We start from the raw sequence: 27,686 nt of genomic DNA on the forward strand, positions 1-27,686 counted from the left end.
AAACATTCAATTTGAAATTAATTTTTAAAATTTAAGAAAAATAAATTGAAAATGGCATTTTGATAGATCAAAAGAGCTCCGAGGGCATTTTTGGCATTGCAGGTATCAAGCCTGCTCAGCCCCTTCCAAAACAACCCCCACTCTGTTTGTCATATAAAATATAAAATATAAAATTACAAATCCTTGGTACTGTGAATCCTAAAAACTAGGGCCTCAAATGCCAAAAAAACAATTTACACAGGCTGCTGAAGAGTGGAATCACTTCCACTACTTCCACTCCCAGCCACTCCAATTTCATCTGTAGTTGCAGAATTGCCATAAGAAGGAAGCTGATCAACTCCAGTCATAGGTGAAGAAGCTGGGAAGATCGGATGGTTAAATCTACAAGCCGGCCCATACTTGCAAATGCCATAGCGACTGTAATGTGAACAGATACTCTGATCCTGGAAACAAATTCATGCGAGGAACTCATCAGGCATGGAAATTATGTGAGAAACTTTCCAGAAGAAACGACTACTGATAAGTTAAGTAAAATAATAAAAACAAAAATGTAATTGCAGAAATCAGCTGTGGACCAACGGTGTAAGACCCAGATCCACAGGTTCCTATCAGTGTGCGAAACATGGAATCGCTTTCAGTCCAATCATAGCATCGCCGGTCAACGCTGTTAAAGCTATGGGCGACGTGGCATCAGACCCTAAGAAGAAACGACCTACTGAAAATGATATGGAAAACTTCTTACTGCTTTTTTTTTTTTTTAGAATCCTAGAATCTTTAACAATGGTCTATCAATTGGTTTCGGCACAAACAAACAAAAAAAAAACCCTTCCCAAGTATTTACATTTGTGAGCACAGCCCAGAAGAATACTTACAGGTCTCAAAGGAAGGCCCTTGTCACTGAGAGCACATGGGGGTGACTTCGCAGCCCGATCCTTGGGGTGGTGATACTTGCAATTAGATTTAAACTTACAATCCCCAGTTTTTAAGAAATAACTGCACTCAGGTTGGCCAGGTCGTTCTGGATATTCATCTATCTGAACCTGCTGATGATGATGTGTAAAGAGATTGGTTTCAGGACCTGCTGGGCTCAAGACATATGGGGCAGTCGGATGCATACTCCTTTCTGTTGGATATACAGGAACCTTAACAATTGACAAACAAATAAATTAATGGGCAACCTACGCTTAGTATATCTCATCAACTCCTTTCTTTCTAATCAATTACATAGCCAAAAAAAAAAAAGGTGATGGGAAATGGGAAAAGCATAATATAAAAACAGTAACCAAGCCATGAGGCACAAAGCATAAACCAGGCATAAATATATAAAAACAGTGTGTTGCATGTGTTCCCAGGGGTGAAGAATGACTGGGAACAGCAGTAGATATACCGATCTTTTGAAAACACAACAGCAGAAACACAGTTTATTATTTTTCCTCATCGAACTTTAACATTCTTGAGTAATAAGGCATTTTAACCCCTTATAAATTCCTTATTTTAGAACATAATAACACTTATTTTATCCCTTCCAGTTACCAGAATGCTATCCCCCAAAAACCCCAAGTTCAACCACTAATTTCAAGGATCATATTGAGGAAAAAAAAATATGCATTGTGTAAAAAGATGTAAATACCCTCTGTCTGAGCTCACTTTTCATGATTGTGATTTGTGAATGCCCAAAGGGCATGGTCTCAATAGAGAACTGGAGTTGAGTCACTTGAGGAAATTCCCAATGAATATGTTTGACTGCTCTGTGTCATACATATCACCCATATGCATTATTTAAACACTTCTTTACTCGTGCAATTTCTTCTTTGAAAAAAGAAAAGAAAAAGAGCTATTTCTCAATTATTATCTGAACACAGCCTGTAAATAGGTAACTTCACTTAAGTTAACAAATAGGGATGGTAATGTACTAGTTCTATGCAGAGACATCATCAATACAACAAATTACTTGTACTCTTGTCCAAAGAACCAGGTTGTTGCATAAATTTACCAGGAAAACAAACAATTCTTGCCAGGTAAAAGTGATGACAATTACTCAGAATAAAAGTACCTGATACCCATTCCATTCCGAATTTTGGGGAGGCACCACAGGTGTAGGTGGAAGCACAATTGGCACAAAGGGAGCAGTTTCATTCAATGTATGCGAAGGCCAAGATGCAATAGATGGTGGGGAAGCACCTAATGAAACAGATCCACCATTACCATATCCTGAAGGGGTGTCACTCCCCCCCACAACTGTAGGGTCGGGGTGATTAAACCTGCAGTTTGCTCCATACTTGCAGGAGCCAGTACGCATGTAATAGGGGCACTCTTTCTCCCCCTGTGATGAATTAAAACGTTATTGATTTATCAGAATAATTGCTCTGACAAACCATGGTAAGAGACTAAAGATAATCTTTATAGAATTTTGAGCTAGAGAAATGATTATAGAGATATCATATAACACGGATATACAAAGATTTGTCAAGACTTTACAATTAAGACATAGAAGTAATACCAGTCGGATTGGCAAGCCCAAAAAGTTGAGCTCTAGAAGTGTGGTTCCCGAAGTTTTGCCTCTTGTGTGATTGTATCTACAAGCTTTTCCATACTTACACCCCCCCGACCTCAAGTAATACTGAAAGAAGCTCAAGATAAGAATTATAAGACCACAAAAACCATTGTTAGTGCATCATGCACATTGCACACAGTTAAATAAATGGTAGACAAGAAGAGTAAATGTAAAAAAGTTGCCTAGAACATATTTGTAGGATAGGTTACTCTTTTGAAAAGGTCACAACAAATCCAATATATGATATTCATATATTGTTAGAAAACAGATTAAAGAATCACCAAGGCAAACCCAGGTGTCAGACTTTTGCCAATCTAACAACACTTTCGTCGCGGCAGCACAAAGCTACAGGAAACTGAATGAAGAATTTTAAGCAATAGAGCTAATTGAGGAAATTGATGAAAGTTCATCATACATATTCAGGTAAATAAATAACCTACATGAGAGAAATAGATGAAAACTATCGCTAGCTAGCAATGGTTAATGCCCCTAATATCGATATTTTATATCCATATGAGCTACGAACAAGAGGGATGTATGGATTTAACATATCTCGATTAATTATATCGAGATATTACATCCATACTTTGACCCATCACAATGATACAGATATGCTATGATATTGACTCTTGACACACATTAGCAACATCATAAAATAATCAAACATCATCGACATCAAGGGTTCACAAATAAAATTTCCCACCCAATTAGTGTTTCCAAAAGTACGAATTGAACCCGAATACCCACCACTCCCTAATAGATGCCTTAAGTCTTTAGTCACTAAGCTAGGACACCATGGGCAATGCCCAAATTGATTGAACCAGGCATAGTTCGAACTATCTAGAGTCAGGTGCAACAATCATGAATAAATGTTATATTTTCACCAATCAGCTCTATTTTGGGCCTCATAATCAATGCACACATATCCAAAAACAATTCTAAGAAAATTCATGAAAGTTGCCATGCATGCTAGTTAAAAAAATTGCTGCTAAAACCATAGCTTGCAAATTTGTTTGTTGAAGACCATAACAACAATAATAAGAACCTTGCACTCTGTCTGGCCAGGCCTCTCTGTGGATTCGTCCCTTTCCTTCACCTTCTCCTTAACACCCTTCAAATCGATAAAAATAAAACACCGAAGGACAAAAAAGTTAGCATGACAGAATAATTCCAATCATACAAGGAGAACAAATTGACGCTTGAAAGCAAAACACCCAAAGCGCTGACTGCCCATTAATTGACAGATAGATTCTCCATCCATTGGAAAGAAAAAATAAATAAAATCATCTATTAAAGAAATATAACTGAAGTAGGAAAAAATAGGACTCCCTAAAAGCAAAAAGAAATACATAAAAACTTTTCAGAAACTATTTTCCATCAAAACAAACAAAGCTATAAAACCCAACCAGCCACAATCCATCATATCCCAACACCACCACCACTTCCCCTCGCTGCAAAATACTATTTTCTTCTCAAATATTAATCTCCAAACCCAGTACATTCCTCCCATAAAATCCCCACAAGCAGAGACTTTTCCATATCTACAACACATACTCAATGTCTCCTTTTCTGAAACAATAATCTAACCAAATACATGCGTGTATACATTAATTAACGTACAAAAAACACACGCACACGCATAATCATACATAATATACCTGGTTTTTCCTTCTAACAGGGTGATTGAACTTGCAATTGGATGCAAACTTGCACGTCCCAGTCTTGAGATAAAAGGCGCAATCTTCGGCCTCAGGCCGCACTGGGTACTGATACTGATGCCTCTTGCTATTGGCATTACCATTATCATTTCTCTCACCGCTTTCCTCAACCTCCACCTCCACCTCCACCTCCGGGACACTTAGGATCGAAACAAACTCCTCCACCACCACCTTCTCAATCTCATTATCATTCTCATTCTCATTCTCATTCCCATTCACATTCACATTCCAATCGTCCCATCCGCTCTCGCCGCCCTTCCCTCCTTCCCAATTCGAACCCCCCTTGTCTTTCTCAACCCATTGTTCTTGTTCAACCTCTTTCAAATCCCAGTTCCCATCTTTCTCAGCCTCTTCCTTCAAGACAGGTTCCGATTCCTCTTTCAAACTCAGGCTCTGAAGCTCGACATAGATGGCCGGAGTGTGATCCTCTGCCGTACGATTGGGATCATCAGACGGTGCTTGATCGAGATCGGAATTAGGGAATTTTGAAGGCTGAAACTCTAATTCCGAGACTTCGTTGACGGGATTTGGGTCGCAGATTGATTCAAAGGCCTCCATTCTCCCTCCACATTTCAAACCCTAATTTCGCAGAGAAAAGGGAAAGAGCGAGAGTTAAGAGAAATAAATGGTATGTGCGAAAACCCGAAAAAGGTGAAACTTTTTGGTGGTATATATAATATATGTATATGCTGAGCTACATTTGTACGCGAGGATAACGTATGTACAACATCATAATTCATACATGGCTGGGATGCCCAATAAAATGTTTTTAAAAAGCTGCTTTTTTTTTTCTTTTTTTTTTTCCTTATACAGATGAAAGGAAACCAAAACATTACAGTAAATGTAAACTTTGTAGTTTCTTAAGAATTAGGTTTTTCGAATTTCACTCGAATTTGGGCCGTTTAATTGTGGGGACATACATGCTCTGGATAATCTAAGATGTAGGAGTCATTTGTTTGGAACAAATGAATCTATGACACTCCGATCTTGGAAAGATGAATAGTTTACAATAGAGCATGTATGATTTTTAAAGACATTAATGAGTACTAAGTTTCATTTCACTTAATTATTTTTTTTAGAGTAATAACGTAGATGTGTCTATCTAACTCACATAGAGAATATGTGGTTTATAAAGACATTAACGAGTGCTAAGTGTTACATTGTTTACTATTTTTTTTTTAAAAAAAAATTTATTCAAAGGGGGAAAAAGAAAGTTATAAAGGGGGTTTTTTCCGCTACAAATTCTTAAAGAGGAGAGAATGGGAATGAGAGAGAATGCTTCCAAACACACGGTTCGAAACAGCTCATTTGGCAACATGGTGTGCACAATAATTTGCACATCTTGATGTCTTCAATGCAGTCCAATTCTATAAGGAGAGGAGCTGCTGACTTATGTCGGCTAGGATAAACCGAGCTTTATAAGTGATTATAAAAAAATTTCAAATTGACTAATCATTTTGAAGTAATAAGCTTTTTTCTCAAGATAGTCTAATTTAACTATTTATGGGAATTGTAATCCTTCCGTGAATATAAAAAAGAAAAAAAAAAAATTGAAAACAATGTGATATTGAATTGGAATCATACCATCAAGGGCCTCTTGCAACCAACTACCCAATTGGGGGGTAAAAGGCATTGTCAGATAACATTTTGATTCTAAGTGTTACATATGACAAGTGTTGCTTTAACTCTGTATATAAATTCTTCTCTCTCCTTTTAAGTCGATTTTCAATGATGAGTTCTATGTAAAATTTGTATCACAAAATCCCCCATCCAGGACGACCATGGTTGTGCCAATTGGCTCATAAATCGAAGTCATACTCACCCATGGGTGTGCGTGACAGTGCTCAACCAGCCAGCCATTGACCATACGAAATGTCCTAAAGTTTACATTCCTATGTTTCTGTCCTCGAGCAATCCACCAAATCAGACCATTACCAGAGTATTCTTTTTCAACACAGTTGATTATGTTGTTATGGTTCGTAGGATTAGCATGTAAGATTCATTGGATAAGAATGTTGAACATCCAAGCAATTGCTCTGGTGGCAGTAAACAACTGGGTCCAATGAAGACCCCAGGCAAGCAGAATTAACAGTTGCTCTGAATGGCAATTGCAGAGAAAACCTAAACCTATGTTGAAACCTAGCCCTAACCCTGTCAATTGAACAACATATTAGCTAGCAATGAAAAATTACATTCCTCTTCCATTGAAATTATCCCCTTCCCTTCTTTGCTGAATGACCAGTCTTCCGCTTGTGGCGACTGAAATCTGACACAAACCGGAATGTCTGCCCACAGCCTGGCTCGGCGCACACATAAGGACGAGCACCTGTGTGAACCCTAATGTGTTCAGTTCGAGCCCATGCCCACTTGAATGTCATCTTGCAGCCCTTCCAAGGGCACTTAAGAGGACGGTCATCCAGATGAACTCGCCGGTGCTGCACCAGATATTTATGCGAGAAGAACTTTTTCCCACAGCCCTTGACTGGACAGATATTTCTTTTATGCAAGGCGAGCTCTTGTTTTGAGCCAAAACTCATGGTGCAGCCCTCAACATCACACAGGAATTCTACTTCCTCATCCGCCACTTTTGGATAATAGTGTCCAGCTGAAGCCTTCACAGCAGAAGCATTCTTCTTCACTTTTTTCCTACTAGTTTGCTGCTTCTCTTTTGGTTTGGCTTCAGGCTCTTTTGGGGGCTTTGGGATTCTCTTCCTAAGGCGTGTGCTAGGTCCACCTTCCGGGTCCTCTTCGACATACAAGCCAAACCGGCCAGCATTCTGTTCAGATTGATTATTCCGAAGCCGAGGAGTTCGTTGTTTAATTTGTTGAGGGGTCTCTTTTTTCATAACCTGACGGGTCACCTGTTTTGCAGCCTGAGAGGTCCCGTGTTTCACATGCCGAGTGGTCTCTTTCTTCATTTGCTGACGGGTCTCTGGTTTCATTCTCTTACTCCGAAGAATCCTCCTATGCTGATGATGAGAATTATCATCCAGTGAAATATTCGAAACTGCATCTTCTCTCTCAATGCCTTTGGCTTGCTTGATTTTAGGAAGCCTCTGGTGCTGCTGATGTGAATTATCCCCAAGGGAATCATCTGAAACTGCATCTTCTCTCTCAATGGCTTTGGCTTGCTTGATTTTAGGAAGCCTCCGGTGCTGCTGATGTGAATTGTCCCCAAGTGAATCATCTGAAACTGCATCTTCTCTCTCAATGCATTTGGCTTGATTCCTTCTAGGAACTCTCCTAATCTGCTGATGAGAATTATCCTCCAGTGAATCATCAGAAGATGCTTCTCTCCCAATCTTGCTTTTAGCAATCCTCCTATTATGCTGATGAGAATTATTCCCTGGTGAACCGTCTGATTTTGCATCTTCTCTCTCTAAATATTTGGGTTGCTTGCCCCTAAGAATCCTCCTATGCCGCAGATGAGAATTATCCTCCATTGAATCATCTGAAACTGCATCTTCTCTCTCATCAAAAAAGGCTTCCTTGCTTTTAGAAGTCCTCCAATGTAGCTGATGAGAATTATTCTCCGATGAATCATCTGAAACTGCATGGTCCCTATCTATAGATTTGGCTGGTTTGCCTAGGGTCCTGCTATGCTGCCGATTAGAATTATCTTCCACAGAATAATCTGAAACTGCATCTTCTCTATCAATACATTTGGCTTTTTTGGTAGACCCACTTTCTACTGTCATCTTTCTCTTCCTACGATATTTTCTGATAACCGTGGGGGCTTCACTTTTAACTGCTGTGCTTTCTGTTTTTCTCTCAAGCTTCACATCCGGCATTGTCCAAGTTTGGATGCTTCTGTCTTCTTCATCATCATCGGGATCCCCTTTTGCCAAAAAGGGATGAACCTGATGTGACATCCAGACTTTCCCACACCATTTCCCTGCCACTACTTTTTTCTGCCTGCCTGACCTCCTCCCGTAGACACTAGCTTTTCTAGGCGAGCTAGCCGGAGAACTACGGCCAAATGCATTATAAATAACAAAATTGTAAGGCATCTGCTTACTGTAAAGAGTAGAGCGGCTAAGGTTGGCACTGTAAAAGAGATTGATTCCAAGCTTTACAGCCCAATCCCCATTGCCAGGAATTGCTTCCTGGCTATCCAGAGCTGACCGGATCCCGTCCTCATCCTCTTTGGTGGCACTTCTGAATGTGATATCATTCCAGAGATAATCAATTCCAAGTTCTTCTGCCAACAACTTTGCTTCAGCCTCTATCTTGGGATAATCTGAAAATGTTATTACAGATAATATATGGATGATTAGATGGCAGATGATAGCTCAGAACTATACGTTGGAAAAACTCATGACAAATCTTTTCAAGACACAAGACATGCTGATAAAAAACCAATTTGTAAAAAGTGGCTGATAAATACCACTGATAGTAATATATAAATATAAATATATGTGTGTGCATATATATATATATAAACAGTGAAGCTATTGATGCAAATCCACAGCAGAAGATATCCAATGTGAAATTCATGATATGGTAAAGGACTCTATTGACCGTGCAAAAGAGATTACGATATAATAACCTAGTACAGATGTATCTCTTCAATCTGGGAGCAGCTTGTTTATTCCAAAAAATAAAAAATAGCATATCACTGTGTGAAATTATATAATTTGCCATACTAAAACTTTTCATATTTCCTATTTTAACTAATTGGATCTCAGCACTCAGTTCCCAAAATAAACCTAATCTTTCATCTCTATTTTTCCTTAGCATATAAGGTAAAATGTGGAACTTAAAAATCTGGGAAGAAAAAATATGAAAACTAAGTGGGAAATGTCCATATTATGTATGAACAATTGTTAGAGCATGCACCTGGATGACAAAGGAGCAGTATATGCACTCCTCCTATTGGACGAAGTTGCTGCTCTACTTCTATGGCATGCTCAAGACAGAAGACATGCATTCTAGAAGAGTCTTCATCAGATCTTGGAGCCAATGACATATTGGGGTTCTCTATTGGTACAATTGCCTTGCCAAACTTCGTTTTCTCAGCATCATGGGCATCTGGAGAACAATCTGAACTAATATGGGATACTGTCATTGGATCACTTAATATGCCCTCCAATCCATTTGACTTTAAGGAAGTACGATCATCAGTTCTAAACTCAACAGAGCAGTCAGAAGCTCGACTTCCATTCTTGAGAACCCCAGTTGCATTATGGGGGCAGTCTTGCATGGGAGGCGAACCAGAATTATCACGTTGATATATACTTTCTGACGAACAATTTATCAACTTAGTTTCATCAGCGCATGTAGGAAAATCTGGTTCACCCTGATCCTCCTCAGAGTCAGATGAATTTCCATAAGTCGAAGCTAATAGGCCAAGAGCAGTAGTGTCTCTCTGTGATTCAGCATTAGAAACCCCTTCATGACTTTGATCTGCCATCTCAATTTGGTAATCAACAGATTGAACAGGGACATCATATAAACCATCTGGGGCACTTTTCTCCATCCGTTCTGCATATGGAAAGAAAAATATTTATAAATATTTTGGTTAAATCACCACTTGTTCAAATGCTTAAGCTGCTAAGAAATGGCAAATTTAATCATTTAATTATATTCTTTTTTTGATAAACAATCAAGCGAAGCGCCCCTACGTACACCGGAAGTATACACAAGGATGCCAACCAGAAAAACAAAAGCAAAAAGACAAAGAAAAACCCACAAAGCAAACCCAAATGATTATAACTACTGCTTTGATATCATGTTAAATCACCGCTTGTTCTAAAAGCTAAAGTTGATAGGAAATGATAAATTTTTTTGATAGGTAATTCAATATCATTAAAAAGAGAAGCACAACCCTAGTACAGATGAAGCATATAAGAGAAACCCCTAATCAGGAAAAAAGGAAATGTTAAATTTAATCATTTAATCATATTCTAACAATTCCAAAAAGAATCTCCTTCGAGGAAAACTTGAACAATATAAAGAAAGCCTATGCACAATAAAATCAAAGAAATATTTGCAGGCTATGGGTAAAATGTAGTCACTAGGATAATCATACTGAGTTTTAGATATGATTAGAAAAAGGAATCCATACAACGTGATAAATAGTTGCATCCAAAGTAGGAATGCACCTTTATTAAACTAGGTAAACAAAAAGTACTTTGTTTCAGCAAATAGCTATACAGCCTGGACAAAGAAAAAAAATTATAATTTAAACCATAATAAACAATATCAGAGGATCACTTCATATCAATCAGGATCACTTCATATCAATCCTCACATAAGTATAGATTTACAACCATCATCGTTGCACTAACAAAACTATATTTGTTCTGCATTTAACATGACGAATTATCATAATTGGTTTTCCACCCAAATACTTCAATCTTCTTCTCTGCCCCTGCCATGAAACACAACACTGTTTCATTGGTTTAAAAGTTATTAGAAAAAAAAAATGAGGCAATTTGCTCCTCTCTACAGGAATGCTACAAGGTTTAATTTGAAAAAAGAAATCAATCCTGCCAAGCCCCAAAAGAAAAGAAAGGTGAACAAAAATGATTCTAACAAAAGGAATGGCATGAGTGAAAGGAGAAAAACAATGACGCATGAGAGAAAACTCAACCCCCACCAAAACCCATTACACACTAGCTTAGACTGTTCATTAGTATACAACACATTACACAAAGATAATTTCTCCTGGCTACTCAAAAGAAATGAAGGCCCATGCTCCAGAAGTGATTAGAATAGGCTGGCTACGACCACACTGATAAACTAATAAAATAATGAAGGATCTAAAGCCCTGGACATCTCACCCGAAAGGCACATGTTGGACATAGATGCCAGGTCCAGAAACATAGAAAATCTCTACTTGATCACAATCTAAGATCATATAATGAAGGCAAGTTTCAAGAGGAGATCTTTCTAGAAACCTACCTGTACCAATATCCTGATCAGAAGTAATTGCACTCCCGTTAGCAATGGTAAACCCATCACCAACTACTCCAGAACCAACAACCCAATCATTAAAGAAGCTACAATCAGCTGACATAAGGTATCTAGAAGCTGGTTCTCTTGGTTGAATGATGGCAACACAAGCAAAGCTTAGAATTCCACATGTGACACATGAAAATAGTCTCTGATCTGACAACCCATCGCTTTGAATTGTGTTTTCTCTTTCACAGTCTGTATTCAGTGTCTTGGAATTTGAGGAGCACATATTATTAAATCTACTCAATGAGGATATTCTGTTCCTCTCATACAAAGAGCCAAAATTTCCTTTCACTGGAAAGGAACCTTTCACTAGCCCAATTCCCTGGTTCCTGTCTCGCACAAGATCATCAGAAACTACACTTGAGGATTTCATTTTCATCACTTCCCCAGAACTGCATAAACCAGGGGCCAAGCTGGCGTTTACTCTTAACTGGGATCCAACACGTAATTTCGAACAAACGGATATATCAGAAGAACTTTGTGGAAGAAGTACAACTGAAGATCCGTTTCCAAGAATGCGAAGCAGGTCATTATTCTGTACTACATTCTGCACAAATAGCTCTTTAACCATTGTTTCTCCTTCACCCTTTTTCTTATCTTTTAGCCGAGAACTTCGTGGTTCAGCACTGATGCTCGCAGGTATTCTGCGTAGAGAAAATAAAAATTAAAGGGGTCTATAAAAAGTAAGTCAGTTACTTACTTATCAAAAAAAAAAGGGGTCTATAAAACATGTGAACTATCTATTTTTCAATCTATTGTACTTCTGGTATCTCATAATACAATTTTGGAAGACTTTGTGGCACATTGGAGAATTTTCACTAGGAACTTATATCCTCTAAAACTATGTGGAAAAATAATACAACAATGAGAGATATGAACAACCAACAGATACCCAAAAAAAAAATGAAGGTGAAGTGAAATGGGGAAGCCTGAAAGCACGGTACTGGAAGAATGACACTGCTAGAACAACAGTGAGCAAAAATAGATATAAACGGTGATAGAACAAACCTTGAACATAATGCCAGTGCAAGATCATAAAGTAACTGGAAATGAGACACCATGGGAGGATAATTGATAGAAGCTCTTCGAACAGCAGCATCTTTAGCAACTCTCAACCATTCAGGAGTTGCAATATTAGCTGCCTCCCCACAGTTAAATCCTAAACGGCAAAAATCAATGGGAATAAATAAGTATCCTCATTTAATAACAGCAACAACAATCATCATTACAATTCCAAACTCAAATTAACATATTAGAATTGAAAGGTCTCTCACCATGACTGAACCCTGTATGATAGGCTCGTGGGAAAGTGACAACAAATTCCCCAGCATTTTGCACTAACCTGATTTGAAGCAATTTTGAAAGAGTAAGAGATATATAAATGCATTCATGCCACTACTCAAGATAATGCATGTTACAGGCATCTATAATCAAGGATGTGGTAATTTATGCAAATAATGTCTTCCGGGTGTACTATTTACTCTCCGCAGATGGAAGAAAAAATGAGACGAAAATTCATTTATAAGAATCTACTTTCTAAAAGCTTTATTCTCTTTCAACCAGTATTTTAACTTCTACCATCGATCAGGTTGAAGTTGCTTAAAATAAGAATCACACAAAAAGTGATTCCTTAGCTAATAACATCATCAGCTCTGAAAGCCATTGAAAGTGAACCATGCTTCGTATTCAATATAAGGATGCTCATAGAAAGCAAAATCAGAACATTGAGAAGCAGAACAGGACACAAATCAAAAGCTCACCTGCAACATGGAACCCCTGCACTACTAAACACTTCAGGTGACATCACTGTGGTCTTTTCCCCAAGAATAGCAAAAGTAACTGATCAAAGATAAATGAAAATGAGCTTAGTAGACTAAAACAGCGTAGAGAAACATAAAAATCACCTAAAATCCTCCCAATTCATCGAAACAAGATGGTTCAAGTGCTTAACTCATTTAACCAAAACAAACAACATAGTGATCTCTTTGTCAATCCACTTCATTTCTAAAATGTTGTTCGGCAGTCATAAACATGGAAATGCAACAACCTCCAATGAAATTCAAACACATTTAGTAACAAAAACAGGGGAGGCCCAAGTGGCGAACTCACCAAGAGGGTTGATCTCTCCTCCATAGCCATGAACCCTGACCACCTCCTCGAACGCGACAGCGGCGTCCCTCGGCACGCCGTACCACGTCTTCCCGGCCCCCATGTGCAGGTAATTCAAGCTGTGCAAGTCGTGATCCTCCACGTGCCAAGCGAACCAGCTAAATAACATGGCTACGTACACCATCGGAGACGTGACCCCAGGAATCTCCTCCTTCATGAACCTCAACAGAGACCCATTCGACCGCGACACCCCCCTCATGTTCCACGCAGTCTCTCCAAGGCTCACACCCTCCCACCCCACCTCCCTGCTTTTCTTGGGACTAAACGGCACGAAGGCCGAGCCCGGAATGTCGTTCGCGTACTCCACTGAGAAGGGCTTGTCCACGGTGGCCTTCCAATAAAGGGTCTCGATTTCCAGGGCCGAAGGGTGCGCCCCAGCCCCACCTCTCTTCCCACCACCACCACACTTCTTCAAATAGGTCTTCTCGAAGGCCTTGGCCTTGGCCTCGAACTGCTCGAACGTGTAATACTCGCCGCTCTGCCACACGGGTCTCTGAACCGGGCGGGGCCTTCTTGGGCAGAACCCGATCTGCTGCTGCCGGGTCGTGAATGTGGGCTCGGACTCTGGGTTCCGCGCCGACAGCGACCGGTTCAGGTTCGCAATTGCAGTCTTCTTCGGCGAGGGTGGCACCGGCGGGACGATTTTGCAGATTCCATACTTGGAGGCCTCCTTCTCGATCTTGAAAATGTAGGAAATCGGATCTTGGAACTCGGATAGGGTCGGGTGGTACTCCGGAGCCAAAGGTAAGGTTTTGAGCCATGGGAGCACCTCCTGAGCTGCCTCCGAAGCTGCCATTGATAAACCAATACAGGTGGAATTTAGGTCGAGGGAGTGAGATTACTCTTTTGGGTCTCTCATTCAAACCCACCCCCAACCCATATTGGGACACTCGCAGCGAAAGCGAAGCAGAGAGAAGAAGCTATTCAGATTCTACGCCCCATTTTTTTTTTTTTTTTTTTGCTTCTCTGAAAAAAATAATTAATAAAGGAATTTCCTTTCCTCTGTTTTTTTATGTGACAGAGGAGGAGAGGGATGGTGAAAAAAATTGTGGGAGGGGAGGGGAGGGGCAGAGGAGTGGGAGTAGTGTTTTAGTGTGGGGGAGGGGGGTGTGTGGAGTAGACATGAGTGGGGTTTTATTCTGGGTTTGGGCAACTTCCTGAAAATGACTGTCTTTTCTCGGGGATTTACCGTTGGTGCCATTTTTATTTTTATTTTTATTTTTTCGTTTTTTTAGTTTTTCGGTGTTTCTCAGTTTTGGATAATTGAAGGAGCAGTGAAATTTGGTAAAAGAACCGTTGTCGACTGGTGGAGAATGATGAAAATGATTTCTTTGCAGTTTTGCCCCTTTATTTTGCTGTTTTGTGCTTGTAGGCCTATAATCAGCGGCATTTTCTATCTCAAAAATGTTTGGTTTGCAAAAGCTTTTAGTATAATTTCTTACAACTTATTTTAGGGGCGAAAAGGCGGCGACTAAATTGGGTTTAAGGAATTTCTTTTAACTTAATCTATAAAAGTGACATGTGTCCCTTAACATGTGAGATGCACATATTTTTTTAATAACAAAAATAAAGTTAAAATAAATTTTATTAAAAATTCATGTACATCTCATATATTATTCAAAAAAAAAAAGACATATCACTTCAAAAAAATATATATATAAACATATACCACTATTATAGATTAGGTTGAAGAAAATTCTTCCAACCCAGTTGGAAAGAAAACTTTGTCATTGACTTGTCTGTTCATAATTCATGAAATTATTAAAAAAAAATTAACTTGTCATTTTAATTAGTTATTATTAATTATACATTTTTAATCATTTTACCAATCAAAACTTATCACAAAGGAAAAAATAAAAATTATAGTACCCAAGCATTTTTTAAAAAAATTTATAATTTTTGACAAGAAAAATTAGTTGCTTAATAACCACATGTTAAATGTTACATTAATTTATATAATAAAAGTTATAATATTCCCAATAACACTTTTTATATTCTACTTTTTTTTTTTTTTTTTCTTTAGTGTTTAACTGTTTATCGCATTTGGAGAACAGAGGAGTGAATTTTATGAGAGACGGTTTGGTGAATAGTGGTGAAGTAAAGTTTTTGCAGTTGTGCCCTTTTGGATTTTTTTTTTCGCCCAGTTATTTTGCTGTTTTGTGGTTTGTAGGCCTAAAGAGCAGTGCTTTGGGTTTTGACACTGGGTTTGGTCAATGGGAGTCAACCGTGGCCAATTGAACGATGACATGTCAGCGGATATCCACTTTAAAGTCTTTAGAGGTTTAAAATCTCCCTTTATTCGACTTACAAAAGAAAAATCCTCTCTATGTGAGTTTGTTCGATTGGACTGAGGTGCAACTATGCAGGGCATATTTGATATATATATAACCTTTTTAGACTAATTATTCTTCCTACTCATTTATTATACATATTTTATATTAATTAATGTGTCCTGTTTATAAAAAAATAAAAAAATAAAAAATTTATTTACTAAAAAAAAATCATTTAAACATGTTAAGTCAATCGGTGTAAAATTAAGATGCAATTAGTGTAAATAGTAGCATTACTCAACCTTTTATTTTATGGACAAAGATCCTATTCATTTCAAGTAAAATTGAGAGAAGTAATTTCACAATTTAAATATTATTTCATTGCATCTAACAGTCTATATGGTGTCATGTCATTTAAAATTTTTAAATAATGTAACAACATATTTAGGGTCTGTTTAAAATTGCGTTTTAAGAGTCTAAAATTACTTTTAACACTAAAAAAATTCGTTTTAAAAAAAAAATACTCGTTTGATAAAAAAATTAAAAGTGCTTTGAATGGTTAAAAAAGCCTAAAAATAGCCAAAACGCACTTTTGATAAAAACTTAAAAATTAAGTTTTTGCCCAAAAACTTTTTTTGACTTAAAAGCTATATTTTTCAAAACGTAATTTCAAACAGGCTTTTATTATGTTACAATATATTATATATAACAAAAAGTAATAACTTTTTTTTTATTTTTTACCTTAAAATAGCTAATCTCCGTTGGATAATGCCAAATTGAATGAATTAAAAATCCGCATTTGGAAACAAAACACAGTGAGATTTTCATATTTTTGTTTGATTACCATATCATGCACTTGTGTTACTGGCCAAAATAGAAAGAGAAAAAGTAAATGATGCATATCTTTTCGGGCCTTTGGGCAAAAGATCAAGGCATATCATGCACACTAGTCCACCCAACTTTTTCTATGAGCAGAGCATTTTCCAGTTGTTTTTTTCTCTTTGAAAACACCCCACCACCAAAAGAAAAAACATTTTTTTTCAATCATCGTGCATGGTGTTAAAATATTGCTGCTGCTTCGAATGACATGTCTAAAAAAATCTAAGTTTTTATTTTCCCACACTATAATAAGTTTGTTTTCCTACTTTATTTTTTTTATTTTTTGTACGCCTATTATGCTTAGGGATAAAGTTTTATTTTTCCACATAGCCACCATAAAGGCCTTAGTGGCCACCGTGAGGCTGTCAAACGGCCCTAATAACCACTTTGAGGTCTCAAGATGGTCCTAGCACCCACTGTGAGGTCGTCACGGCTTTGGCAGCCTATTGTGGGGGCCTTCATACTGCCCTGACGACCTATCATAAAGGTTGTTAAATAGCGATTACCAAATTTGTTTTGGCAACCTACTGTTGGAGCCTTCATACCGCCTTGACGACCTATCGTAGGGGTTGTTATACAGAGGCTACGAAATATGTTTGGCAGCCTCACATTAACTGTTAGATTAACGACCATCGTAGTGACCGCCAACATCAGGATCAGGTGGCCACCACATCAACTTTTGTTTAGAAGTTTTTAAATTTTTTTTTTTCTTTTTTTTTATACATGCAACCAGCAACCTTGACACTTGAATATATATATATAGACAATCTTCACACTTGAAAAATAAAACGTAAAATATTTTTTTTTTTTTTGAGAAATATTTTGTGTTTTATTTTTTTTAAAAAGACTTTTATGATTTGTTTTGAAAAGTATTAGTTTAGTGTAATGATTAATAATTCAAATGCCAAGAGATTGTTGGAGAAGTAGGCAGCACATGTTTTATGGCTCTAATTTTGTCAAACAAGGAGGATGTGGTTTTAAGATATTTTAATATTTTTTTTTGGCTCAATATTCTCATATTAAATGTAGGAGCGATACTATATTTTTATCGAGCACTAGCAATAGACACCGTATAAGAGCATTCACAACAGCTCCTCTATATGTGGTTCATTTTCCTAAGTTTAAGAAAAATGTCACAAAAATCCACCCACAGCAGAGTCCCTAAATGAGCCCGAAATATTAGGATCACGATAGTGGAACCCAGTGTATTGGGTTCAACTGTAGCAATCCTTATGCTTATTAAAATATAAAAAATTTGATTCTCTCTCCTCTCACATCACAAAAGTAAAAAACATATTATTTTAATGATATAAGGAAGTGTTAAGGAAAGCTATTGTGGAGTGTATTTAGATAGAGAAATCAAAAGTAGTTTTAATCTTTAAATTTAAGAAAAATGATGAGGAAGTTGTTGGGAATGTTCTAACATTAAAATATTATATTTTTACTTTTTTTATTTTTATATTCATTTATTTTGCATAGGGAGGTGTGATAGGAGAGAGAATGTCATTTTATAATTATAATAAACCATGTAGACTGCTAGGTCCAACTGTAGCAATCCTAATTTATAAGGAAGATATAAGAAAACTGTTGTAGATGAGTTTTTGTGATTTTTTTTTAGATTTTCCCTATATGTAGAGAAAAGAAGCAGCTTTAGGATAGCTACTAGGAAGTATATTTGGCTCGAGAAGCAAAAAGTAATTTTGCTCTCTAAACTTAGGAAAAATCAAAGGGAAGCTATTGGCAGTGCTCCACTTGTCTACCAATTCCCAATGTTGTACTCCCAATCAACCATTTAATTTTTTTTGTTTGTTATTTCAAAATAATTAATCTAAAAGTTAGTTGAGACTCTTGAGAGTGTCATATTAGCATTGTTGGACAATTGTAAAAGATTAATGGGGGGACCTTGATTGAGGGGTTAAATCTAATTTTAAGGCCCATAAATGAGAATTAATTTTCAAAACAGGAGACTAAATACCCCTAGTTTCGCCCATGAATCCCACCAAAAGAAAAAATGCAATCGTCTGATATTGGATATTTGCCTATAAGTAGCTTCTCCAATTTCTTGTTCATCTGTTTCCCTAATTAAAGAATAACATCGATTACTTAAATAAATAAAAGTTACGTGAAATACGTTACATCAACCAATATAAAATAAATGTAAAAAATAACGTTAGTCTTCTTAAAACTAAAGACCTGAGCATCTGTTTTGGTCTAGACCCCACATAAGAGTTTCCTTCCACATGAGCTATTTGTTATTGCATTAATCCAAGCTGATTAAAGCACACATAGGGGGAGAGAGAGGGGAAGTACCAAATATAGCTTCATCACTACATGTATTATTATTGTTAATTTTATTTTTTTTTTTTTTAGAGAAAAAAGTTGTATAAACTATTTACTCATTAGAATATTTATAAAATACTACTACAAAGGCAACAAAGCAGATTTTTGCAATCATTAGATTCCACAACGGCCACCCTCCACCAATGATAACGAGATGCCATCTTTTTCCTCATGTCACGTAGCTCATGCAATTGGTCCCACCAAAAACGAACCCCAATATAACTGTATTACAAATACATAAACCATAAAATTCAAAGATATTCCAACGATAGATGTTATTCTTGTTTTTTATTTTTTATTTATTTTTTAATTTTTTTTGTCCATTTAAAATTGATATAGCTTTTAAAATTATAAAACCAATGATAATTTAAAAAACCACATCAATTTTAAGTGGATACAAGGGTGATGTCTCTCATTACTCTATTATATAATACATTTTTATTCAACAACTATCTCAGAAGGCTAATGTAGAATTTCAACCAATCATTAAATCAGTCATTATTAGTAATTATATAAAAATAAAAAATAAAATAAAAAATCCAAGAGTTAGTTGATATTGCTATATTAGTATTGAGGGATAGGAGAAGAATAAAAAAATAGTATATAACATTAGCTTTTGTTTGGCTACCAAGAGGTATTAAAAAAACGTTTTTTTTTTTTTGTTAAAAAAAAGGTGTTACTAGGAGTACTGCTTTTAGTACAAGCTCTTTACAAACTGACATAATAGTTTACGTAGCTTATCACACCAACTACCAAACTGACTTGATAATCCACACGGCACCAGAGCTCAACTCTACCGCCTTAGTTTGCCTCCTACGGTGCTGCCTCCACACCTGCACAGACAATGGCAACCACCTTGTCCCTTCCTCCTCACTTGGACACTGATTTCATTGTGAAAATGGAGAACAAACAAATATATATCGACACCCACAGCCAAACCGTGAGTCTGGTCATCGACTCATGGAAACTCATAGCGTTCGCTCAGTGTGGACAATGGTAGTTAAAGGTGGCAAGGTCTCAAGATGGAAGAGGGCTAGGGTTGTGTGGCTGACGTGGCAAATATGTGGCTAATGTAGCAAATGCCATGAGTATCGCCGCAAGTTTGTAAGGAATTGTGGTAAATACTGTAATACCCCAAACATTTTCCTAAAGAAACTCTTTCACTTTAGTAATTTAGTGACCCCAAAAGAAATTTAGTCAAAGTTTCAGAGTGGACGTTAAAGATGCTCATGAAAAGACCCATATGGCCTGAGACCACATCCAACATGGTTCGGACCATCAAATCTTCTCAACTTCTTTTTTTGTTCTGGTGTTTAACATTTTAGATGACATCCATGTTCATGTCTCACGCATTTCCTTTCTTTTTTTTAAACTTTTGTCCCATTTACTTTCCTAATTATGGGGGACACGGGGCAGAGTTGGACCAAGTTCCACTTTTATCATATTAACACAGTAAAACCAGCATTCCCAATTAATGTAATAGCTGCCATGTGCATCTCTAGTTGGTCCTTAGCTACAAATATAAGAGAAGCATCACAAAAAAACTACCTCAGAGGTTGCCATTTGATACATTCACCAAGAAGGCTTCTTGTTGAGAATGGCAGCATCTTTAAAAAGGGGCACATACAGACTTCTACATGGAAGCTTCGCCATGCTTGGCGTTGGGACATGCTTGTGAAAGCTCAAATGTAATGGGGCAATGATCGCTTCCATAAAAACCTGCCAAGAGTTTAAGAGTAATGTCAGATATCTTGTATCCTACAAGAGAAAATGTAGGGGTTGACACAGCAAGAAATCACAACATCCCTCATTTTCAAGTGGCACCATTGTAGAAAATAAAGCTCCAACATTTGATGGAAAAAAAAAAAACCAAAGCAGCACGTACTCACACCACACTGAATCTATGCATGACCAATTGAACTCATTTAACAACCTAAAATATATAAAGAGACCGAAACTGTAACTGAATTCACCCCCCTCCCAACCCAAAAGAAAAAAAGAAAACACAAACAGTGATATAGGTAAGTACGCATGTGGAACAGATAACATCATCAACATCCTCTGCATAATGAGCAATGGTTCACCCATAAGATGAAGAAAAATGGTTGAGCAACCAGAATTCCTTGTTGGTAAGCCATGTGAAGACAGTTGATGCAGTCATGAGGTGTCGTGGTCTCCAACAGCAACCAGTTGAGGGAATGTTTCTAACTGACCATGCTTTTAAATGCATGACATTGCCAAAATGGTATGGCATCTTCAGCCATGATTCATCTATAAGATGAAGGAAAATGGTTGAGCATACCCCCATTTATTGTTGGTTAGCCATTTGAAGACTGGATATAGTCATTCAGAGACCTGCAGTGCCAAGGTCTCGAACAACTGGCACTTTGGTGTTTATATTATTATTATTATTATTATTATTTTATAAGTAATCGAAGTTTATTTAGAGCGAAAGGATGCAACCCAAGTACAAAAAAAGTATACAAAAGAAACACTTAACATGAAAAGGACAAAAGATCAAGAAAATCAGGAAAATCAGAAATATGTAAACAATCATATGCAGCTAGGATGATAGGCCATTCCATTGAAGCCGGTCAAAAAGAAAAAGGTCTTTATCTCCACTACTATCTCTCACTCACACCCTTTAAAACTTTAATAATTTCTTTTTCTCCTGAAACACAACATTAAACATGGTGGAATTATCTCCCACATTGTTGCACTCTGGAAATTACTCAAGAGCCCTCTAAAACTAACATAAAAGGGGTGGTTTGAACCGGCAATGAAATGATTTTTCTAAATTTAGCTATATTTCTACTACTAGTTTCAAGTATGAATTACACACACTCCCAAAAAACAAGAGTATTACTCAAAATGAAATAAGATGCACCTTGTAATTCAATCCCTTTCCCATGTATCTCACATGCAACAATCCTATCTTTGAGTTTCTCTGAAACTACAAAATAGTCTATCCTCATCCTTTTTCCACGATACCTGCAAGAAAACCACACATCATAATCATCAGAAAGTAAAAACCAGCCTAAGATAGTCAATCAGTCAATCACTCCCACAGTCCCACTTGAAAACGTAATCAATTTCACATTTTAATGGTATTGCCAAACATATATTTTGATCATCAATAGACTAGAACAGTCGCAATGAATTAATAATCCAAATCTGTTAATTATAGCATCAATTTCCTAGGTATATTGATCCATATGATATCAAAAATCTCTTACTTCCCAATGGGATGCCCAGACCATGAGAAGCCACACTCCATGTCCTTCTCCTTGTGTAGGAATCTATATGCATCAATTAACTTTCCCCTGAAGTATAATCCAAATGACTCGGTAAACAAAATTGAGAACTTCATGAATGGGAAAACTTATTAAAACAAGAGAAATAAGGAAACACATTTATAACTAGAAACAATAAAAGTTCAATTTTCAATTTTTGGTCGTAAATATGACTAAGGATATAGCAAAGTGGATAAACTTCATACACTATATTTTAGACCTAGCTTCATAGCAAGAATCTGCTAATAATAAGTGACATTCATGCTCTAGAAACCCAATTTTACTTTTCCTACTCACAATGAGTGAAAACTAGGGGATTTGTGGTAGCAAAATCATGAAACTATCATGGCAATGCCTCAAATAAGCATGAGACAAGTTTGGGAGATGAAAATTCTTCAATATTTCATCTGTGGAATATTTACCAATATGGAAACGTGAAATAAAATTTTCCTAAAAGCAATGGAGCCGATTTTCCATGAAGCAGTAAATATAATGGAGCCATGATTGTCCTCCAAACATGCACATGCAGTGAGATAAGCAGTAAAAATAATAGAAGTATAATGAATCCATGACCAATAGAGCTATTTTCCCATTAAAAAAAGGGGTTAAAAGCAGCAACAGGTATAATGAGAAAACTGGAAGAACCTGCTTTCCTCTTTCCATTGTAAGGAAAAAAGGGGGAAAAGAAGACAGTGAAACTAAAAGGAATTATTGGAACCAAGTCACCACTGTTCCACTTTTTCCCAACTGACTTCAGTCTCATGGAAAAACCATTTGTTTGTAGGCCATGGTTTCACCATCCTAATTGCTACTCAAAATCAAGGAAGCAAAGATTTTCTAATGGAATCACGCACTCTTTCAATATGGTACCAAAACGCTTCCTTTCAGATAAGGTAAATCCAGGCTGCCCACAATCCTGCATCATCAAAAGTTAAGTGGAAGCCATATCAATAAGATACTCTTATAAATACAGGGTATGCCATATAGTACAGTGCATATTTGGAGGTAAAAAAATGAAAAGCTACAGGTTATTAAGACATTAAGCTGACGCACAAGTTCATAATCATAAACAGGGACTTCCCAGAAAGTGGTCATGGTCAACAGAAATGGTACTGGTACAAGGCCTTTCCTAGATGAAGGTAAACTTACCATCATTGTTATAAAAATTAAAACGGAGCTAGTGGGCACACGAAATGCACAAGCATTAGAAAAAAAGAAAGGTGGTCCCTACTCATTTCAACAGCTTATTTTCAACTTTAAATGTTTTGCAAATTTGCATCATTACAAAAATAAAGTATTACATAATTACGCCCAAAAAAGCAACAATATACTAACACCTCTTTATTTGGAGGAACATAACCATTGAGCTTTGCTGCACTGAAAAATTCTGGATGACTCACATCAATCTCTTCATGGCTGCAAGTAAAAGGGGGAAAAAGAAGTATAAGGTTCGTGATAAGGATATTGATCTATTTGAAGGATGAGATGCATAATGCTGAACAAACTAAGTCAAAACATTCATAACTTATGCCAAACTCCTTTTTAGTTACTAGTACTCAAATGGTCACTTTCTTGGATATATAAGTATTATGGACACTAAGTTCCATAGAGCCGTGATGCACATTGATCATGAATACTGAAGATAACCAGAGTGTGAAGTGACACACCCTAGTAGTGTTCAAACAATAAATAAATCTCTATTTATGTTCAAGGAGGTATGAAGCACAAGCCTGTCAATATAAGGTAAAGGACAAAACAAATGCAAGCAGTTGGATGAAGATAAAGCAAAATGCTCCCCAACCCAAGAGTAAATAAACCAAAGCAGAAAATGCTCACCTAACATTCAGATCACCACACCATATAAGAGGCTTATCTGAAGATTGAAGGACAAAGTCCAATATCCTTTTATCCCATTTCCTTCTCCTTATAAATGAATTTTCCTCCTCTTTCCAACCATTGTTTGGTGCATATGTATTCAATAAGCGGAATGTATCGAACTCAGCTAAAATGACCCGGCCATCTGGTTCATGCTTTGAAGCTAGAAACAAAGACAACTAATATGATTCAACTGCCATTCCATTCCATATGCAGAAAAGAAACAGCATTCAACTGATAGATTTCAAAGCATGAATGTGTATACAAGACTTTTCCAAGTATGGAATTAACAGATGTAAGGATTAGGAAAATGAACACGCATTCTTCTTTTTTATTTGGCAACTATATAGACATCCATTCAGTCTAAAAAAACAGTTCACAATATACAAGTTATGAAAGCATATTGCACTAAGTTTTAGATCTTCTTTTACTTATCAAAAAAAAAATTTAGACCTTTTCCATCAAACTGAGAAAATGAAAATTACAAAATCATAGCATTTAAGGCTCTTAAATGTCATTGTCATTGCCTATGCAATGTCCTGCATTAATAACGATAACAATAAAAAAAATTACAAGATTCCTTTCTGTTGCATCACTCACATGTATGCCCTAAACCTAAAAGGTAAAGAAGAAACAACAAATTTATGGTGCTAGCTCCCTTAAAGAGAAACATAGCAGAATAAGTCACCAATTGGACATTGATATAGCAATTAGATAGGAAAACATAGATACCTGGCATAGTATCAATTGGTCCCTATTCATTCAGTCAAAGTTTCCACGGCGTTTTCATGCCACTCTCATTCATATTTAGTAACAACAAACTAACTGACGTCCCAATGGGCGTCTCATATAAAATTTTAATACAAAAGGGTGTTGAGTATTAACAAATGCCTCTAATTGGAACTATGCTTTATCAGCACTTGGCTCAACCAACACACCCACATCACAAACAGATACTATATTTCACCCAATTTCATAACATATAGCCAGCAGCAGGCGTACAATGGAGGGTTATGCCGGCACAGACATCTGTTTTCCTTTTGCCTAATAAAAGTCATTTAGACTTCCTTTTAACCAGCTGCTGTGAGATAACATACAGACCATATTTTTTATATAAAGACTGCAATACCCCCAAATATTTGACAATAATTGACTCTAATCAGGACTATAAGTCTAAACAGAACACACAAAAACTATAGTTCAAAAACCAATCACATCTGCAGCTTCCAAATCCTTCAAAATCATCCATGTAATTTTAAGTAATTACAAGCATACCTTATGCAGTTACATTAGATTACACACACAAACACACACAAAGGAATAGATCAAAATGATTAAAGACTCGTATTCAGGAGATGCATGGACAAATTGTAGTGTGGAAATAAAATGGTGAGTATCTAATTATGATTTTGGATGATTTAACTCATTCGTTAGAGTTCATCCCACAAAAGATTAATACCTCTCTTGTCAAGATTAAAGAAGACATTTTTCGGTTGGCAACACTTCTTTACAAAAAGTGCAGTTCCTGCATACTTTGAATCTGCAAGAGACCACCAAACACGATAATTTGCAAAGGGTAGACTTGAAAGGGCACGTATCAAAATCTGCATGGTTTTAAATGAAAATAAAAATATTAATATAATTTTTTGATAAGTAAACATATCAAAATCAAACATTAAATATCAAAATTTTGAGACTTAGACATATCATCAGAGTTATATCTATGTTAAACTGTTCTCTAAAAACATGTGAATGAAATCTACAAGTAGGATGTATGCTTCCCTCTTAGTCAATGTCAAGCAAAGCCATCATTTTCAATCGTAAGAAGAAAATAAATACACTTCCCTATTCAATCAGTAAGGTGGGTAAATTTATAAACAAGGCTATCTTCATGTTCTCTATGTTAATGGGAAATTTATAAAACTTGATAACATAACCAACAGAGCAATTTCAAAATATGTTTTGGAACTTAGACATAAGATTCAGATTTAGGGTATAAAGCACACTTCAACTAATGAGCAACTGGTAGCAATGATGTAATGCACTCATGGCACAATATAAGTTCCAGTGCTTAGTACAAGGCTCAAATTAAACTAATAATCCATTAAACATGAATATAGTCACTCTACATTTGAAAATCTGCTAAAGAAATTCAAGTTCACTTAGAAATAATTGAAGCGTTTTTGTAACTATTTGTATGCTACTGCAGCTATAATCTTCTATGGTTCAGTAACATTCTTTTGATAAGTTTTTCTGCTAGTTGATACGACATGGTTCAATAATATTTTAATTCATCAAAAAAGAAAAAGAGTAAAGGATGTTTCAATAAAAACAGGAGTCACGCACACACTCAGGCTACTAACAGGAAAAAGTGTTACCTGTTTTTCTTCGCGTGATGAGTTTGTATCATCTTTTAATTCTCCTGGATTTTTAGGTGCACCCTTTGAACCAGCTGCAGGCACCCTTACTTCCTATCAGTTATATGTAGTTAGTTACCAACAATATATGAGGAAAAAGAATTAGGTGTGGTTGTTATTAGTTTAGAATCATCGTGTACCAGAACCATTTTACAATAAGATGAGCTACGTCAATTGACATAAGTCACAGAACAAAACTAAAGCACACATTAAGGTAAGCCAAAGCCATCCTACAGGCTCAGCTTAACATAGCCTCAATATCTTAACAACCCTTTCACATGTGCAGAAACCTCTCAAAATCTCAAAACCTAACTAGTGTAATATAAGGCCGAGTGCTACTCCATCAAAAGCAAGTTAAACCACTAATTCCAAAAAAAGAAAAAAGAAAACAGAATCAAACACATGTTCGGAAAAATTATCAAATTTCATAAACCCCATATACCGAATTTCCATCAGAGACCAACACGTCAAACACCCATGTGCAATTCCACACATGCGTCCACGTTCAAAGACCCAAACCTTAGATACCCACGTCCCACTACACACATTCATCAATGTGCCCATATATAAAATACCCACTTGCCATTACGCTCATTTGTCAATGTTCATCGACACCCCACACGAAATCAAGAAAAAAAATTAAATAGGGTACAACAGAATAGAGAGTGTAGGTGTGTGAGTGACTGAGTCACCTGTATTGCAATGACATCAGGGTCAAAACTTGTCACGAACTTGTTGAGCTCAGGCCAGTCGTTCTTGACTCGGAGAAGAAAGCTATTGGCATTCCAGGTCAAGAACTTCAACGGCTCTCTCTTGTCCTCGCCGGATATTTCCCTGTTCTCTCCGTCGTCCTTTTCAGAAGGTGAAAGAGAGGGCTTCTTTGAAGACCCTTCCTTCTCTATCGGTTTAAAGAAACGTTTCATTCTTCGTCAAAGTCTCTCAACGGATCAACTCGGTTATAGTTTCTCTCAAGTATCAGAGGTTTCTGTAATGTCGCTCCCTGCAGGCATATGCCCTTGTAAATTTACATGAAGCTTGGGATAATCCTTTCCATTGGGTAGCAATAGCATTTCCGTACGAGATATGCTATATCGGATAAAAAATTATTTTTAGTTCATAAAAGTCTTAGGTGACAAGAGGCCATAAGTCCATTAGTGGGTAGGGCAATAACAATTATGGATGATGCCTATGACCTTTTGCCACCTAAA

General features: G+C 36.8%; 3 protein-coding genes and 1 non-coding gene across 5 annotated transcripts; all 4 read right to left on the reverse strand.

The window, feature by feature from the left end:
- Positions 1-43: 43 nt before the first annotated feature.
- LOC132173508 (zinc finger CCCH domain-containing protein 67) lies at positions 44-6,139 on the reverse strand. Its single transcript, XM_059585024.1, has 7 exons — positions 6,095-6,139; positions 4,213-4,851; positions 3,600-3,665; positions 2,501-2,620; positions 2,054-2,323; positions 873-1,142; positions 44-443 (listed from the first exon to the last, which is right to left on the reverse strand). The coding sequence occupies exons 1-7, from the start codon at positions 6,137-6,139 to the stop codon at positions 234-236; spliced, it is 1,620 nt and encodes a 539-aa protein (XP_059441007.1). The 3' UTR covers positions 44-233.
- LOC132176810 (small nucleolar RNA snoR2/U65) lies at positions 547-697 on the reverse strand. Its single transcript, XR_009439670.1, has one exon. It is a non-coding gene; the product is annotated as a small nucleolar RNA snoR2/U65 (small nucleolar RNA).
- A 115-nt stretch (positions 6,140-6,254) lies between the features above and the next one.
- LOC132173819 (lysine-specific demethylase REF6) lies at positions 6,255-14,485 on the reverse strand. Its single transcript, XM_059585434.1, has 7 exons — positions 13,345-14,485; positions 12,996-13,074; positions 12,510-12,577; positions 12,244-12,394; positions 11,179-11,879; positions 9,112-9,756; positions 6,255-8,512 (listed from the first exon to the last, which is right to left on the reverse strand). The coding sequence occupies exons 1-7, from the start codon at positions 14,198-14,200 to the stop codon at positions 6,483-6,485; spliced, it is 4,530 nt and encodes a 1,509-aa protein (XP_059441417.1). The 5' UTR covers positions 14,201-14,485; the 3' UTR covers positions 6,255-6,482.
- A 5,213-nt stretch (positions 14,486-19,698) lies between these two features.
- On the reverse strand, positions 19,699-27,511 carry LOC132175236 (DNA-(apurinic or apyrimidinic site) endonuclease). 2 transcript variants are annotated; one of them, XM_059587107.1, is made up of 9 exons: positions 27,171-27,511; positions 26,440-26,532; positions 25,521-25,665; positions 24,023-24,224; positions 23,524-23,602; positions 23,041-23,102; positions 22,130-22,216; positions 21,781-21,884; positions 19,699-20,612 (listed from the first exon to the last, which is right to left on the reverse strand). In XM_059587107.1, exons 1-9 carry the CDS (start codon positions 27,399-27,401, stop codon positions 20,527-20,529), a joined length of 1,089 nt encoding a protein of 362 aa, XP_059443090.1. In that variant the 5' UTR covers positions 27,402-27,511; the 3' UTR covers positions 19,699-20,526. The 2 variants fall into 2 exon arrangements, with proteins under 2 accessions (XP_059443090.1, XP_059443091.1); XM_059587108.1 differs by lacking the exon at positions 22,130-22,216.
- Between the last annotated feature and the right edge of the window lie 175 nt (positions 27,512-27,686).

Source organism: Corylus avellana, chromosome ca3, assembly GCF_901000735.1.
Source record: "Corylus avellana chromosome ca3, CavTom2PMs-1.0".
NCBI lineage: Eukaryota > Viridiplantae > Streptophyta > Magnoliopsida > Fagales > Betulaceae > Corylus > Corylus avellana.

Coding starts and splice junctions, on each gene's coding strand:
- LOC132173508 (XM_059585024.1), bottom strand. CDS start 6,139: ATGGTCAATGGCTGGCTGGTTGAGCACTGTCACGCACACCCATGG. Junction 4,852..6,094: donor ACTGTCACGCACACCCATGG/GTGAGTATGACT, acceptor CTGCGAAATTAG/GGTTTGAAATGTGGAGGGAG. Junction 444..872: donor AGGGCCTTCCTTTGAGACCT/GTAAGTATTCTT, acceptor ATTTGTTTCCAG/GATCAGAGTATCTGTTCACA.
- LOC132173819 (XM_059585434.1), bottom strand. CDS start 14,200: ATGGCAGCTTCGGAGGCAGCTCAGGAGGTGCTCCCATGGCTCAAAACC. Junction 13,075..13,344: donor AGGAGAGATCAACCCTCTTG/GTGAGTTCGCCA, acceptor ATCTTTGATCAG/TTACTTTTGCTATTCTTGGG. Junction 11,880..12,243: donor GCACTGGCATTATGTTCAAG/GTTTGTTCTATC, acceptor TTCTCTACGCAG/AATACCTGCGAGCATCAGTG.
- LOC132175236 (XM_059587107.1), bottom strand. CDS start 27,401: ATGAAACGTTTCTTTAAACCGATAGAGAAGGAAGGGTCTTCAAAGAAG. Junction 24,225..25,520: donor CTTTAATCTTGACAAGAGAG/GTATTAATCTTT, acceptor CTTTGTTTCTAG/CTTCAAAGCATGAACCAGAT. Junction 23,103..23,523: donor ATGTTCCTCCAAATAAAGAG/GTGTTAGTATAT, acceptor TTGATGATGCAG/GATTGTGGGCAGCCTGGATT.